Source organism: Myxocyprinus asiaticus, chromosome 25 (genome assembly GCF_019703515.2).
Source record: "Myxocyprinus asiaticus isolate MX2 ecotype Aquarium Trade chromosome 25, UBuf_Myxa_2, whole genome shotgun sequence".
NCBI lineage: Eukaryota > Metazoa > Chordata > Actinopteri > Cypriniformes > Catostomidae > Myxocyprinus > Myxocyprinus asiaticus.
Genome location: NC_059368.1, coordinates 29,192,113 through 29,206,999, shown reverse-complemented (window position 1 = coordinate 29,206,999; position 14,887 = coordinate 29,192,113). Strand labels below are relative to the sequence as shown.

The following is a 14,887-nucleotide window of genomic DNA, read 5'->3' as shown; positions in this document are numbered from 1 at the left end:
ATATTTCACACATTGAATTCATTAACAACTATCAAAAAGGGGCCTCATTGTTTATTTGCAATTGGTTACGACATTGTTTTCGGTGGCACCTTGCTTTCTGATTCGGTAACATTTTAGTTTAAGGATCAGAAATTATACAGTAATTCACGTCTAATAATTACACTTGTAAGTGACTAGTTATGGACTTGTTTGGCATTATAAAGTATTTATTAAGCCTGTTTTCTTATTTTAGCTTTATAGCCTCCTTTATATTTGCTTTTGTCAAAACATTGAATTTCTTAGCTAAAAACAAAACATATCAATAGCTAGTATGATGCTAAATATATCCTTTATAGGTTCTCAGTACTCTGTGTGAATTTTCGGCTTATACGTATGAAATACATGTAGAATGCATATAGTATTTCAACAAAGCAGGGAAGGTTAGGTTTAGGTTTAGGGGTAGGGGTTGGTGTAAGATGTCTGTGGGACTCTAATTAAACACAATACACATGCTGCAGTGATGCCCCTTTATTGTATGGTTGTATTTAATTAGGGGTGAAAATAGCATCTAACACTATTTGCCCTTAGCACAAAGAGGATGCTTTTTGTTGCTATTTACAATATACATCAAAAGTTCCTGCCTTCTATATTTATGTTATACTTATAAGTTGCACATTCACATAGTGTAATTAGAACCTATAAAGGATGTATTTTGCACCTTACTAGCACTTGTGGTATCTTTTGTTTTTACCTAATAAGTAAATTTTTAGGAAAAAAATGTAAAGAGGCTATTGGGCAAGTGTAAGAAATCAGCGAACAAAGGCCTAATAAATACCTTATCATTCCAAAACAGACCGTAAATAGTCCCTTAAAAGTCCAATTATTAGTCATTAATTACGGTCTAATTTCTGATGTTCCTGTGTTCCCTCCGAATCTTTAGACAGCATTTTGCGGCAAAACAACCAAAATGCTCATCCCTAATTAGTATCTCGGCATGAGAAGTTATGGTTTCAAAGTAACATCCCCAAACACTGGCTTGTAGACAGTTAACTCCACAGTTAATTTGAGCACTGAATTAAAACACACTCTGCCAATCAGCTCAGTCAGCACTAATGCACTTGAAAAATAACTCTCCACCCACTGAAGGCATGCTTTATTCAAACATTCCTTACCAATTCGTTCCATCTGAGATCTGACCAGTACATGGTAAAGAGGCCAAAGAGTAAAGAACAGATCAAATCAGGTCTATGTTTGACTCTCTGTGTAGCTCAAGTAATGGTATGGAATTATTGACACATTCGTTGACGTTCTCACTGCAAGTCATTTTTATGTGCTTTAAATAAAGAGAGTGTGTCAGAGCCTGTATGTAAGAAAATAAATGATTTCAGTCTCCTGACCTTGCTATGTGAGGAACAGTTCTCAACTCTTTTCTTGAAGGTGAAGGTTGGAAAGAAGATTATTTGGCACTCTGTGCAAGGCAAGATAAAAAGAATGTGGACCTTGAAACTCATCATTGTGTGTGACTTTATACCTGGATACTTCTTGAGTTGACACCTGGATACTTTTTGCAGAGGCCAAAAAATTTGAGAACTGCATTGTTGCAAACAATCGAGGATGTAATTTGTCATTGATCTGCCTAACAAAAGTGAACACTTAACAAATATCACTCCTCTTTCTTGTCTCTCACAGACACAATGACAAATGAGTGTGTAGTCTAAGTGTGTAATTTCTGTGCCATTAGTGGCACCAAACAAAAAAGTAACTAGATTTTTGCTGCTTCTGAAGAAAATGTGAGTGGTGTTTGCTTGTGCAAAACTTGCTGCCACAACGCTAGAGTGTTCTAGGTGGTTACCAGGGAGTTCTTGGAGGTTGCTTACAGGCCCAAAGTCAAAAGAGCCCACCTCCACGTCTATTTGATATTGTTGTCCCAAGATATTTAGTAAGCACTTCAACACGTTTTCCCTTAAATAACAATCATTGTTTTACAACAGTAGCCATAGTTTAACAGTGGCACTTGTAGAAAAATCATAGTAACCACAATATAAACATGGTTACTCTCATGGTTACAATATATAGTAAAATCATGGTTACTATATAGAAACTACAGTATTACTGTTATAAAACCATGGTTAATTGTATCAAAACTATAATTTCTGCTCAGGAAAACTTGGTGACAGCAGTCATGGTTACTACAATATTACTATAGTAAAACCATGGTTAATTTTCGTCAGGGACCTTAACAAAAAAAAAAAAAAGAAACACATTTTCTCTAGTTACTAAATAACATTTGAACTTAATACCTGCACTAATACGCTACATACATCAACATAAAGTGCACTTCAAATTCATCTCAACATATTAAATATTCGGAAGCTTTACATCACTATAAAATGAATAAGTTTGCTATTAGAATGCATACGAGAAGGGATGTTGTGATAATGCTGCTTGAGTATTTTAATGTCGAGATCTGTAATGATAAAGGAGATATTTTGGGGTCTGTTCTTATTCAAAAATTATTGATGACATGAATTAAACCACTGTAGTCTTATGGATAATGCTGCTTTTATAACCTTTTTTAGAGCTTGAAAATTTGGTCAGCTTGAAAATGTAGTCAATCACTTGCATTGTATAGACAAACAGACATGATATCTTCATTAAAATATCTTTTGTATGTGTTCCGTGTTAGAAGAATATTATATGAGTTTTAGACGACACAAGGATGAGTAAATTATGAGAGAATTATTAATAATATTTTTGGGTGAACTATACCTTGAACAGATGTTGAATCCCTAGCCGCCACACACGCAACACAGTAGCCGGCCTTTCTTTTCTGTGCTTACAGACATGACGTAAACAGGCAAGGATGAATGACATATGCCTGCGATTTCGCCCCAGATCTGACCAGACAGCTCAAAATAAAAATCATTATTGTAGGCTTATCAATTGAATCGGGGTAGGGTAAGGACAGGGTTTTGAACACATATTTTATGTACAGACTCAATAACGAACTTTTGTTCATTTGAACTAAAGTCTTCCATAGTGCAATTTTAAGCTCCTTATACATTCACTTGTTCTTTCATTTGTTCAATTGCTCTGTAAGACTCTCTCCCTCTGTGGACCAGATTCCATCCGGTCTGACACCTCTCTCTGCGCGCCATTGCATAGCAACACTCATTCACAGAGGAAGTTCCTCATGTGAGGGATTTGCGTCACACATGTTGATCTCAAAGTATTTTTATAGAACACGTGAGCCTGTGCGATATTTTTCCTTTTGTGCTTATTCTGTCTCGTCTACTTTGTCCCTCTATCTCAGCTGCGCACACACTTAGTTACACTTCAAACTGCTGCACATCTCTCTGAATACAGCGAGTGAAAAGCTTTCGTTAACAAAGCAATTTCCTCAGCTAGAGCAGAGGTGTTTCCCTGAGGCTTTCAAATTTAATGAAAATGATCCTTTTGTCAAATAGGAGACTCAGGAGATGGTGCTTCTGAAGTTTAAGCCTGACGTTCCACCCCCTGTAAGCAAGCCCTCTCTGGAAGAGCTTTCGCACCTCATAAAGACCTGTCTCCACTACCCCGAGTCTTATGATCATCCCTTCCCACAAAAGAGGTAAAGCAAGCACAAACAAACACTCTTGAAACCCTTTAAAGAGACCTGAGTTGGATAGCCAAAATGGTGATAAGACTCACACAGATATACACTAATGTTCTCATGTACCGTTACGCCCAGAGGAGCGCTTGTCTGGCCTAGTTCTGCAGTGGTGCAAGGAAAGTAGGTGTGTCTGTGTGAAAATGTGAAAAATGGAGATAAACTGGATTGGGTCGAGGTGATCACTCATAGTCATGTGTTTTCGTGCGAACCAACTTTCCGTCAGTGGCGAGCAAACGAACCGAAATGTAAAGCAAATGCACGGAAATGAATCACTGTTCTAAAGGCACACACTCAACATAAACTCCTCTGAACTAAGGCAGTTCAGGATGGTTGTTGCATTAAAACTAGGGCTGGGAATAGATAAAAATGTTTAACTAATTAATCGCACAATTGTAATAAATTATGGTACATGATACATTACAACAAACATTTAAAAAATCATCATAAATATATTTCATTTATACCTTGTCTTAAAAGTTAGTTATCATTTATTTTAAATATAAATTTACATGTTCAAATGTTCAGGTTTTTTTAAGGAGTTAATAAGACAATTTTACAGGTATTAATCTTTGATACAAGTATACGTATATGTGCCATAAAATCAATGGTCATGCTGACAGCTTAGGGTTATTGTGTTACAGTGAGATTGCTTCTCACTCTTAGGAAAGCATAATGCTGTTATTAAAAGTTGAGCAAAATCCTCTGGTGTTTTCCAGTGGACTTTAATAATAGGATCAAATGGGCAGATTCAATTCATATCAAGCTTTATTGGCAAGAGAAACTTAAGTATACTGTACATTGACAATGCATTATTAAACACTATATATACAGATATAAAACATATTGAATGCTGAGGTTTAATTTGCTGAAGTTCAAAATCTCAAAATTATTATTTTCTCTGGCTGCTGTTCAGTCTCTACAAGTATACAGTACCTGTCTGCAGCTCACTGAACGGACACATCCTTCAGTCTCTATCACGTGCACACGCAGGGTCTCTCTTTCGTGGTTCCGCATTTGAAACCGGTTCAGACGACAGTAGTTGCGCATTTACAGCAGCTTGCCTGTAACTCTCGCGCGCCTGGTTCATGCAAAGTCTTCATTCTCCATACAGTAAATCCGCTCCCCTGTTTATTATACCCGGGACATGCCTCGCATGTAACGAAACGTGCACTGCTCCACACAATTAGTTTTTGGGCTAGGATGTGCAGTCGTGTCGAGTGTGTACGTCCTAAAAATTTATGTATGCCAATTAGCCACAGAAAGTGGGGAAAAACATTAGTGAATTTTAGTGAAAGATGCCTTTTGTTTGTTGCAAGCAGGCAGCATGACCCCACTCCCACCCTATTCCTAACCATATGGAGCAGTAAGAATCAGAATCAGAATGAGCTTTATTGCCAAGTATGCTTACACATACAAGGAATTTGTCTTGGTGACAGGAGCTTCCAGTGTACAACAATACAAATACAGCGGCAAGACATAGATAATAATAAAAAAATAAAAAATAAAACTAATTATATACATACGTACACATGGGTAGTGCAAATCTATGTACAGTGCAAATACAAATCTGTTATGTACAGTGCAAATGATTTTTCTTTTTTTCTTTTTTTTTCTCAGAGGAATGAAATGGCAGAAGAGGTTGGATGTGTTGGATAAATATAAAAAAGACTAAACTGTGTATTGCACATAGTTATTGCTCAATGAGGCAATTTAACTGTTTTAGATGGATAGCCTGAGGAAAAAAACTGTTCCTGTGCCTGACGGTTCTGGTGCTCAGAGCTCCGAAGTGTCGGCCAGAAGGCAACAGTTCAAAATGTAATGGGCAGGGTGAGTGGGGTCCAGAGTGATTTTTCCAGCCTTTTCCCTCACTCTGGAAGTGTATAGTTCTTGAAGGGAGGGCAGGGGGCAACCAGTAATCCTCTCAGCAGTCCGAACTGTCCTTTGTAGTCTTCTGTTTTCTGATTTCATAGCTGAACCAAACCAGACAGTTATTGAAGTGCAGAGGACAGACTCAATGACTGCTGAGTAAAACTGTATCAACAGCACCTGTGGCAGGTTGAATTTCCTCAGCTGGCGAAGGAAGTACAACCTCTGCTGGGCCTTTTTCACAATGTAAGGCTGAGTAGCCTGCCAGGAATAACCTGAGGCACTTGTCTCTCTTCTCACTAAGGCTCAGGGAGGGGAAAAACCAGATACTGCATTAATTGCATTCATTTTTTTTTAACACGTTAATCGCAGAAATGAACGCGTTAAATTTCCCAGCACTAATTCAAACCCAAACCTCAAAACACCAAGGTCTAATTAACTGACATTAACACTGTGTCCTAACCAGGTGTGATGCTGTAAAAGCTATTGTTTTAATTTTGTTCTGAGGTTTTGTCCTAGCCGACCTTAACAAACAGCAAATAATTTTTTGCTGCATCCAAATTCACGTACTGTTAGTTAGAGCTGGGCAATAGGACGATAGAATGGGATATCTACGATATCTTGCAAGTGACAATCATTAACGGATGACGATCGACAATATAGGGAAAAGGCAAAACAATGGATCTGGGAAGTCACCAAATATATTAAACAGTAGCCCAGTCCAGGGTGTGAAATTAGCACCCGCCACCACCAAATGCGACAAGACTGAATCCAGTTCGAGAGCTGCTCGTCCAAATGCATGTATTTCATGCGTGTTTCATTTTGCTCATCTACCCGATACAGGCAGGTGACTGTTATGTTGTTAGACAAAGACACATGCTTGAAGAAACACACTTTATTATATTTTTAAGAAAAGACAAAAGAAAAGCTGTTAGTGCTCGCGTCTGATTCGCTGTTTGTTCAGTGGTGTGCAGCGCGAACCTGTCTCGTGGAACAAGGGCATGTAAAGGGTTTTTTTTTCTTCTGTTTCATTCATCTGAAAACTGTTTGCAAGAATAATGTTGCCTATGAGAATGCTGCAAATGATCTCCGATCATCTCAGGAGGCGCTGTGAGTTTAGTTCGCTTTATTTCCATGGAGCAGTTCGCGGTTAACATGCATCGTGATGGCAAATGATGTGATGGTTGGAGACGGTAAATGTTTGGATTTGGGAAGGTGGTTATATAAGATTTTTTGATCACTTTGTTATTTTAATTTATTTTTCTTTTCGTTTAAAGTGCATTTTTAATTTAGAAATGTCTTCTACGTTTTTTGTGTATCAATAAATAAATTTTATTTTTAAAGTAAAACTAATAAAGCAAAAATATTCACTGGCCCTCAGTAGGGGGGTTGACGATATAGTCAGATATTGTGATATATTTTAAGCCGATTATCGATAAAATATTTTTTTACATATTGCCCAGCCCTAGTGTATCTACTGCATTTGATGAAGAAAACACTTTTTGGCTGTTAAAAAAAGTACATTAGGTATTAGGGCTGGGCGATAAATAAAACACTATGGGACCATGCAGCCATCATACCACTCAGGAACTAGACGCATTCTGTCTCCTAGAGATGAACGTAGTTTGATGCGAAAAGTGCAAATCAATCCCAGAACAACAGCAAAGGACTTTGTGAAGATGCTGGAGAAAACAGGGAGACAAGTATCTATATCCACAGTAAAATGAGTCCTATATCGACATAACCTGAAAGGCTGCTCAGCAAGGAAGAAGCCACTGCTCCAAAACTGCCATAAAAAAGCCAGACTGCAGTTTGCAAGTGCACATGGGGACAAAGATCTTACTTTTTGGAGAAATGTCCACTGGTCTGATGAAACAAAAATTGAACTGTTTGGCCATAAATGACCATCGTTATGTTTGGAGGAAAAAGGGTGAGGCTTGCAAGCCAAAGAACACCATCCCAACCGTGAAGCATGGGGGTAGCACCATCATGTTGTGGGGGTGCTTTGCTGCAGGAGGGACTGGTGCACTTCACAAAATAGATGGCATCATGAGGAAGGAAAATTATGAGGATATATTGAAGCAACATTTCAAGTCATCAGTCAGGAAGTTAAAGCTCGGTCGCAAATGGGTCTTCCAAATGGACAATGACCCCAAGCATACCTCCAAAGTTGTGGCAAAATGGCTTAAAGACAACAAAGTCACAGTATTGGAGTGGCCATCACAAAGCCCTGACCTCAATCCAATAGAAAAAGCGTGTTTAAGCAAGGAGGCCTACAAACCTGACTCAGTTACACCAGTTCTGTCTGGAGGAATGGGCCAAAATTCCAGCAACTTATTGTGAAGAAACTTGTGGAAGGCTACCCAAAACATTTGACCCAAGTTAAACAATTTAAAGGCAATGCTACCAAATACTAACTAATTGTATGTAAACTTCTGACCCACTGGGAATGTGATGAAAGTAATAAAAGCTGAAATAAATAATTTTCTCTATTATTGTGACATTTCACATTCTTAAAATAAAGTAGTGATACTAACTGAAATGTCAGGAATTGTAAAAAACTGAGTATAGAGCCATTTAAGAGCAAATACATAACTACCAAGATATATTATCAAATATTTTTAATATGCTGAAAAATATTGATATATAATTTTTGTAACTTTTTCAGATTTTTGATTTCACGCAATATAGTATGCAAGATTGTACATTTATTTTCATATTTCACTTTTGATCCTTTTAATCAAATTTTAGTTCTTTACAAATGTACAAATTTCACATTCTATCAATTTATATTATGTCATGAAATTGCATTTTTAATAATGATACAAGCTGTCACTGTTTGACATTTCATACAAATTGAATGGTTGGGAAAAAAGGTTGGAACCTAATGAAAATGGAATTAATAATAAAGACTTCTATATCAAAACTACTATGCAATAAAAAATAATAATAATAATAACCAAACCCTTCCATAGATTTGTTAAAGATTTGTATTTGTGAAATTCTTTCATATTTAGTGTTTTCAGAAGGAAAAATATTTCATAATATATGATTATTATTATTTATTATTTAAATATTCATGTATTTACACGTTTATTACACTTACTACATTTTGTTGAATGTTTTTATATGCACTTGTGCGATTTACATTGCGTTTACATTGATATGTATAACTAGTGCTAAATTGGTACTGTCTTTTTAAGAGAAGTGTTTACAGTTGTGAGCACAGCGCACATTAACAAGAGAGAATGTATGATTAGAAAAAATGTGTCGTTATCTTTTAGATCACCAACTGACTGTAAATAACAAAGGATATTAAAAGAGACATGAAATGAAAATGGGGTGCCTAGGTCTTGTCTTTAGAAACTTTGACTTTTATGTGTATGACTTGCTTGAAATATTTATTGGACACGTTCTCAGATTAAAATCTAGTGTTTTGCAACACTTTTACCTTCTAACAGACGTTCAGCAGGCATGTTACTGGTCTGTAGTCATGCTTTAAAAAGGAGAATGTTGAGAATGAACAGTTTAACCAAAATCAGAGTTGACATCGTTAAATGCAATGTCAGTGACATTCCAGGGCTCAACTAAAGTGACGGAGACAGTGCGATCACGACATCGATCTGGACTCACTGCAGCCAAATAAGGTCAATTACCTTCAGAGTGCACGCTCATGAGACACAACACACTGAAAAAGATGAGACTGAATCCAGCTTCATAATCGCCGCCGCCTTGTTCAGTAAAAGGATTGTGGCGCTCAAGTTCTTCTTCGCCACTAAACAACTCAAGCTCTGGCGAATAAAATCTGAATTTTAGTCGCATAGCATGGATTTCGGTCGCATATACGAGTGATTTTACTCTCTGTGTAGAGGGCTGTTTTACCTCTGAACGAAGAACTTCTCCATAAGTGTGCTGGGGCCTAAGCCGCCTTTTCACTGTCTCCGACATTCACACACGACTATCGTATTTCTCTCCCTAGTGCCAGTCGTGATGAATTGTCATTTTGCTCGCAATGGATTTTGTTAATTGAAGGAGAAGCTACCAGAGGTTTACCTCAGAATGACATTACTGTGTGTGATTTTGTTGAGCAGATTAATTAATTCAATAAAATTCATGATTAATATTCACTCAGTATTTATTATGTATCATTATTACTGTTTTTATAGTTAATACTATGATAATTAACAGCAACAACAACCCTAATTCAGCTAATATGAATCAGAAATTCATAGATTTTAAATGTGTAGGTTTTGCATGTGCAGAAATAAATGACACATGTACACATTTAATCACACGTTTATTGTAATTCCAAAAGCTTTTTTTGTGATATTTACAATGTAAACAATGATTTGTGACTTCTACATTGTTAATTGTCCAAAATACAAAAGTATCAGGCGTTTAGGAAAAAAATCTATTGATATTTATTTCTCATTTCATGCTGATAGTTTTGCATGAATACATCACTTCCGGTCAGGCGGTCGCATACGGTCTAGTCGCACGAGTTGAAATATTTTAATGCAGCCGAGGCTCAGATCGAAAATGTTGCATCCGGAGATGGTTGGAACCTCACGCAGCCCCCGTGCGACTCTCCATTGGAAATGAATTACTTCCTGTCTATCGTCTGTCGGATGCAGTGAAAAGGCGGCTTTAATGGTCGAAATCGCACGTGAACACATTGAACTCGTGTAAACGTTCATCCGTTCGAATGCATTCAAACAGCAGTGAAGCGCTGCCTACCCACCTGTCAATTAACCGCTGTTTTTAAACTTTAAACTTAAACGGTTATGTGCCACTTTAAAAGGAGATAATCGTCCGATGGGATAATTTGAAAAGCAAATACATGTACATGCACAAGAACTTCACAAAACATCTTTCTGTGGCTCATATCAACATGCAGGGATACAGATGAGAAGCATGCACATTAGTTTTCCCACACTTTTTTTTTTTTTTTTTTTCCGTCTGCACGGGAGTAACAACAGAAGTATGCGCCGTGCGTGTGCGCAGCTTATAGGGTGCATCGGTTGCACTGTCCATTTTTTTAAAAAAAATGTTTTATCAGCACAACCGCGCATTTGGTCTGAACAGCCCCTTAGGCCTTCATGTGAACCCCAACTTTAGTTCTTTACTCATCTCTTTTTTTGTTTTCTTTTCCAGTTTATGTATGATACCTGTTACCCTGATGTTGTCCAACTGTTCCTTGGCTCGGGTAGATGTCATCATTGATCTGCGACATAAAACAACCAGGTACATCTTAGTTTTTACTTGTGCATTGATGCCCAAAGTCCACATTTTAGAAATGTGTGAAACAAGGGGACTCTGTACTTATAAGTAGTCTATGTATTTGTGTTCATGTTTTATCTGTTCACACTCTTCTTTCTTAGCCCAGAGTCACTGGAAGTGCATGGTTCTTTTACCTGGCTGGGGCAGACCCAATATAAATTGCAACTTCAAGCACAAGAGGTTTACCTGCTTTCCTTGAAAGCCTGCTTCTTCCAGGCTGGAGTTTATAACTTGGGCACACCCCGTGTCTTTGCCAAGTTGGCACATACCAGTGCTATGTGTGAGACCAGCCAGCAGAGCGCCATGCCTGCGCTCATTATCATCAACAACATTTGAGTAACTCTGCGATGTTACCTCAACTTTGATCCAACATTTCTTCTACATCCTCTAAAGACCTCTTCCCTTGGCCCAGCTAAATATTCGAAATGGAACAGACAGAAAAATGGAAGATTTTTCTACTTCTTGCAAAAACGAATTGTGCGAGGGAAAGTAATAAAAAAAAAGACTTGAACACAAATATCTCAACCTAATACTGCATCTGATGTGCTTGTAAGGTCTGCAATGGTGAGGTTAAACACAGACTCTAGATGTTTTGTCTTAAATGCAAATCTTCCACTTAAGGTGTGACTGGATCTTTTTTTTTTTTTTCCCCCCATGTTAATTTATCTCCCATGTCCACCATGGATCATTGAACGTATTCTCTTTTGTTTTATGAAATAGGCATTTTGTTTTTAGAACTAAAATTTTTCAAAATATTGAGTGATTTACCCACACATCTCAAACATGTTGTAACGTCTAACTAATTGGCTGCGTATCCACCTCATACTGCCCTGCTCACGGTTATCCACACTGCTCTGTTGCCACAGTAACAAAAAACATCTCTCCAATGCCATCTTAAAACCAGATTAAAGACTGTAACCTGATAGCCTGCAGTTGATACCATTTCAGCTGCTGAAAGGACAACATATTCTGCTTCATTCAGCGAGGCTGTAAAAATCCAAGTTAATACGAAGTTAAGTGGAATTTTTACAACCTCATGAGAAGCCAGTGGAATCAGTGTAGTCCAGTGAGGAGCCATCTTAATGTTTGTAACCCAATAAGGAAATAGCAGAATCCGTGTTTTTCCCAATCAAACAGCAGAGACTAATGAACTATGGCACCTAGAGGGTAAAAGACCCTGCCTGTTTGAGTGTTTTTTTTTGTATGTTTGTGCGGCTTTGTGTGAGTGGGCTGTGCAGTTTTCACTGGAAATTTTTTCTTTTCTACAAACCAATTGTCCTCTCCCACCACCTCAGCTGTCACTCTGTCATTGTCTCCACCCCTATGATTAAACTGTTATTTAAATGTATCTACATGACTGCTTTTCTGAAAAAAATGATGTATTATATTTATAACAAATTACTGTACATAGAATAAAATGTAACCAGTAACCAAGAACCTGACTTGTTGCCTTCTTATGCGTCAACATTTGGTTTAAAGATTCAATTTACTCTATTGATTTATTTGGAAAGTATCATATACCTGATATTCCATTCCTGGGAAGCATGTAATTAAACTTGCTGTGTTAAAGATGAATGTGATGTTTATTTTTTTTTTATTTTAAGATTTATTTGCATCTTATTATTATTATTGCTTTTAACAATTATAATGTAAAATGGAGAGCTCCAAAACTATCTGGCTAAAAATAAATGTTCTTGTCTTCTACGTAAGTTCACATGTTAAATCATCCAGTGTGCCTGGTTCTGTCAGAGAAATTGTGTTTTTAGTTTTGCATTCTCCATGTAATGATAGACTGCTAGAGATGGCTACTTGGTTAGTCTACAAAAAATTATCTTGGGCTACTGATCTCCTGAGCTGACAGCACTATTGCTTGGATTTTAACATACATGTTGGCAGACAAGAAAACTGCTCACTTCAAACATCACTTGACACTGTTGCCACTGACAGCTGAAACATCAATGAAAACAATGTGACAAGTTTCAGAGTCCTTGATGGAACAAGGCAACCACATATTTGTTTAGAGGAATGAGCAATTTATTATTTTCCTGCTCCATACTTTGCTTTAGCGTAAATCAGTCTTTTATCGGATCAACTTTTAATATTTCAAATAGCTTTAAATTATCTACTAAGGATTGGGATACTCTGTCAGTGATTATTAGTTCCTGGCTTGTTTCCAGTAAAAATACACACTTTGAAAATGGTACAACAACGATATACTTTATCCCCACTATGGAATGATTCTTTCGCTTTTTCTCTCTATTTCTTCACAGTGTTTCCATTTTACTGTAGTAAATGATGTGCACTGTATAAAGCTCCTAGATCACATCTAATTTTCACAACTCTTGTGTCTTAGGACTTATTTATTTGTTTATTTACTTATTGGACATACACTGGTGGCCAAAAGATTGGAATAATGTGCAGATTTTGCTCTTATGGAAAGAAATTGGTACTTTTGTTCACCAAAGTGGCATTCAACTGATCACAATGTATAGTCAGGACATTAACGTAAAAAATTACTATTACAATTTGAGAAAAAAAAAATGTTCAGAACTTCTTAAACTACTTCAAAGAGTTCTCATCAAACAATTCCTCCACGTGCAGCAATGACAGCTTTGCAGATCCTTGACTTTCTAGCTGTTAGTTTGTCTAGATGCTCAGGTGACATTTCACCCCACGCTTCCTGTAGCACTTGCCATAGATGTGGCTGTCTTGTCAGACACTTCTCACGCACCTTACAGTCTAGCTGATCCCACAAAAGCTCAATGGGTTTAAGATCCATAACACTCTTTTCCAATTATCTGTTGTCCAATGTCTGTGTTTCTTTGCCCACTCTAACCTTTTCTTTTTGTTTTTCTGTTTCAAAAGTGTTTTTTTCTTTGCAATTCTTCCCATAAGGCCTGCACCCCCGAGTCTTCTCTTTACTGTTGTACATGAAACTGGTGTTGAGCGGGTAGAATTCAATGAAGCTGTCAGCTGAGGACATGTGAGGCGTCTATTTCTCCAACTAGAGACTCTGATGTAATTTCCTCTTGTTTAGTTGTACATCTGGCCTTCCACATCTCTTTCTGTCCTTGTTAGAGCCAGTTGTCCTTTATCTTTGAAGACTGAAGTGCACACCTTTTGTTCGAAATCTTCAGTTTTTTGGCAAATTCAAGCATTGTATAGCCTTCATTCCTCCTTATAACAATTGACTGACGAGTTTCTAGAGAAAGCTGTTTCTTTTTTTTTGCCATTTTTGACCTAATTTTGACCTTAAGACTTTCCAGTCTATTGAATACTGCGGCAACTCAAAAACAAAGACAATGTTAAGCTTCATTTAATGAACCAAATAGCTTTCAGCAGTGTTTGATATAATGGCAAGTGATTTTCTTGTACCAAATTATCAATTTAGCATGATTACTCAAGGATAAGATGTTGGAGTGATGGCTGCTGGAAATGGGGCCTGTCTAGATTTGATCAAAAATGACTTTTTTCAAACAGTGATAGTGCTGTTTTTTACATCAGTAATGTCCTGACTATGTTATCAGTTGAATGCCACTTTGGTGAATTAAAGTACCAATTTCCTTCCGAATCAGACTTTTGGCCGGCAGTGTGTATTTTCAATTTTTAATATGCAGAACGATCAACACCACTTCAAATACAGTACAACCCATGGAAGAGATTGTAAATCGATCCTTCAACCTCGTTTTCATTCCCATCAAAAATTAAATATGGCACTACTCTAAATAAGGACTTTAGTTAGAAATAAACTGACATAACCTGTTTCCTTTTCTGGTGTAAATGGACTTTTCTCACATTTCCTACCTTGCTGCAAATGCATTTTCTTACAACTGTGTTAGAATATCCTCTTATTTTATTTTATTTGTTGGTAGGTTGTGGATTGTTGGTAAGTCCAGCTTTAGTGATGGAGGAGTGTTGAAGGATTAGTAACGGTTGCCTGGTTAACCTCTGCGTAAACTCTTCCCGCCACTGGATAATTCCACGAGCTCAGTTTCCCACAGCTGGAGTATTCCGCGCGCTTCAGATTGAATCGAGCTCACATGCAGTTTGATGCACGCGCGTTCTTGCGCGAGTTAAAATCCAGCACGGTTAAATTGGCTTTTAACTGGG

At 37.3% G+C, this 14,887-nt stretch overlaps 1 protein-coding gene across 3 annotated transcripts in view; it reads left to right on the top strand.

The window, feature by feature from the left end:
• LOC127416430 (trafficking protein particle complex subunit 8-like) overlaps nucleotides 1-12,214 on the top strand; it is a 90,089-nt gene extending 77,875 nt beyond the window's left edge. For all 3 annotated transcript variants that reach the window (XM_051655794.1, XM_051655795.1, XM_051655792.1), the window contains 3 exons: nucleotides 3,447-3,589; nucleotides 10,652-10,741; nucleotides 10,879-12,214. In XM_051655794.1, coding sequence (XP_051511754.1) covers nucleotides 3,447-3,589; nucleotides 10,652-10,741; nucleotides 10,879-11,113 — 468 coding nt within the window. In that variant the 3' untranslated portion in view covers nucleotides 11,114-12,214. The remainder of the gene's footprint in view (nucleotides 1-3,446; nucleotides 3,590-10,651; nucleotides 10,742-10,878) is intronic.
• The last annotated feature ends 2,673 nt before the right edge of the window (nucleotides 12,215-14,887 follow it).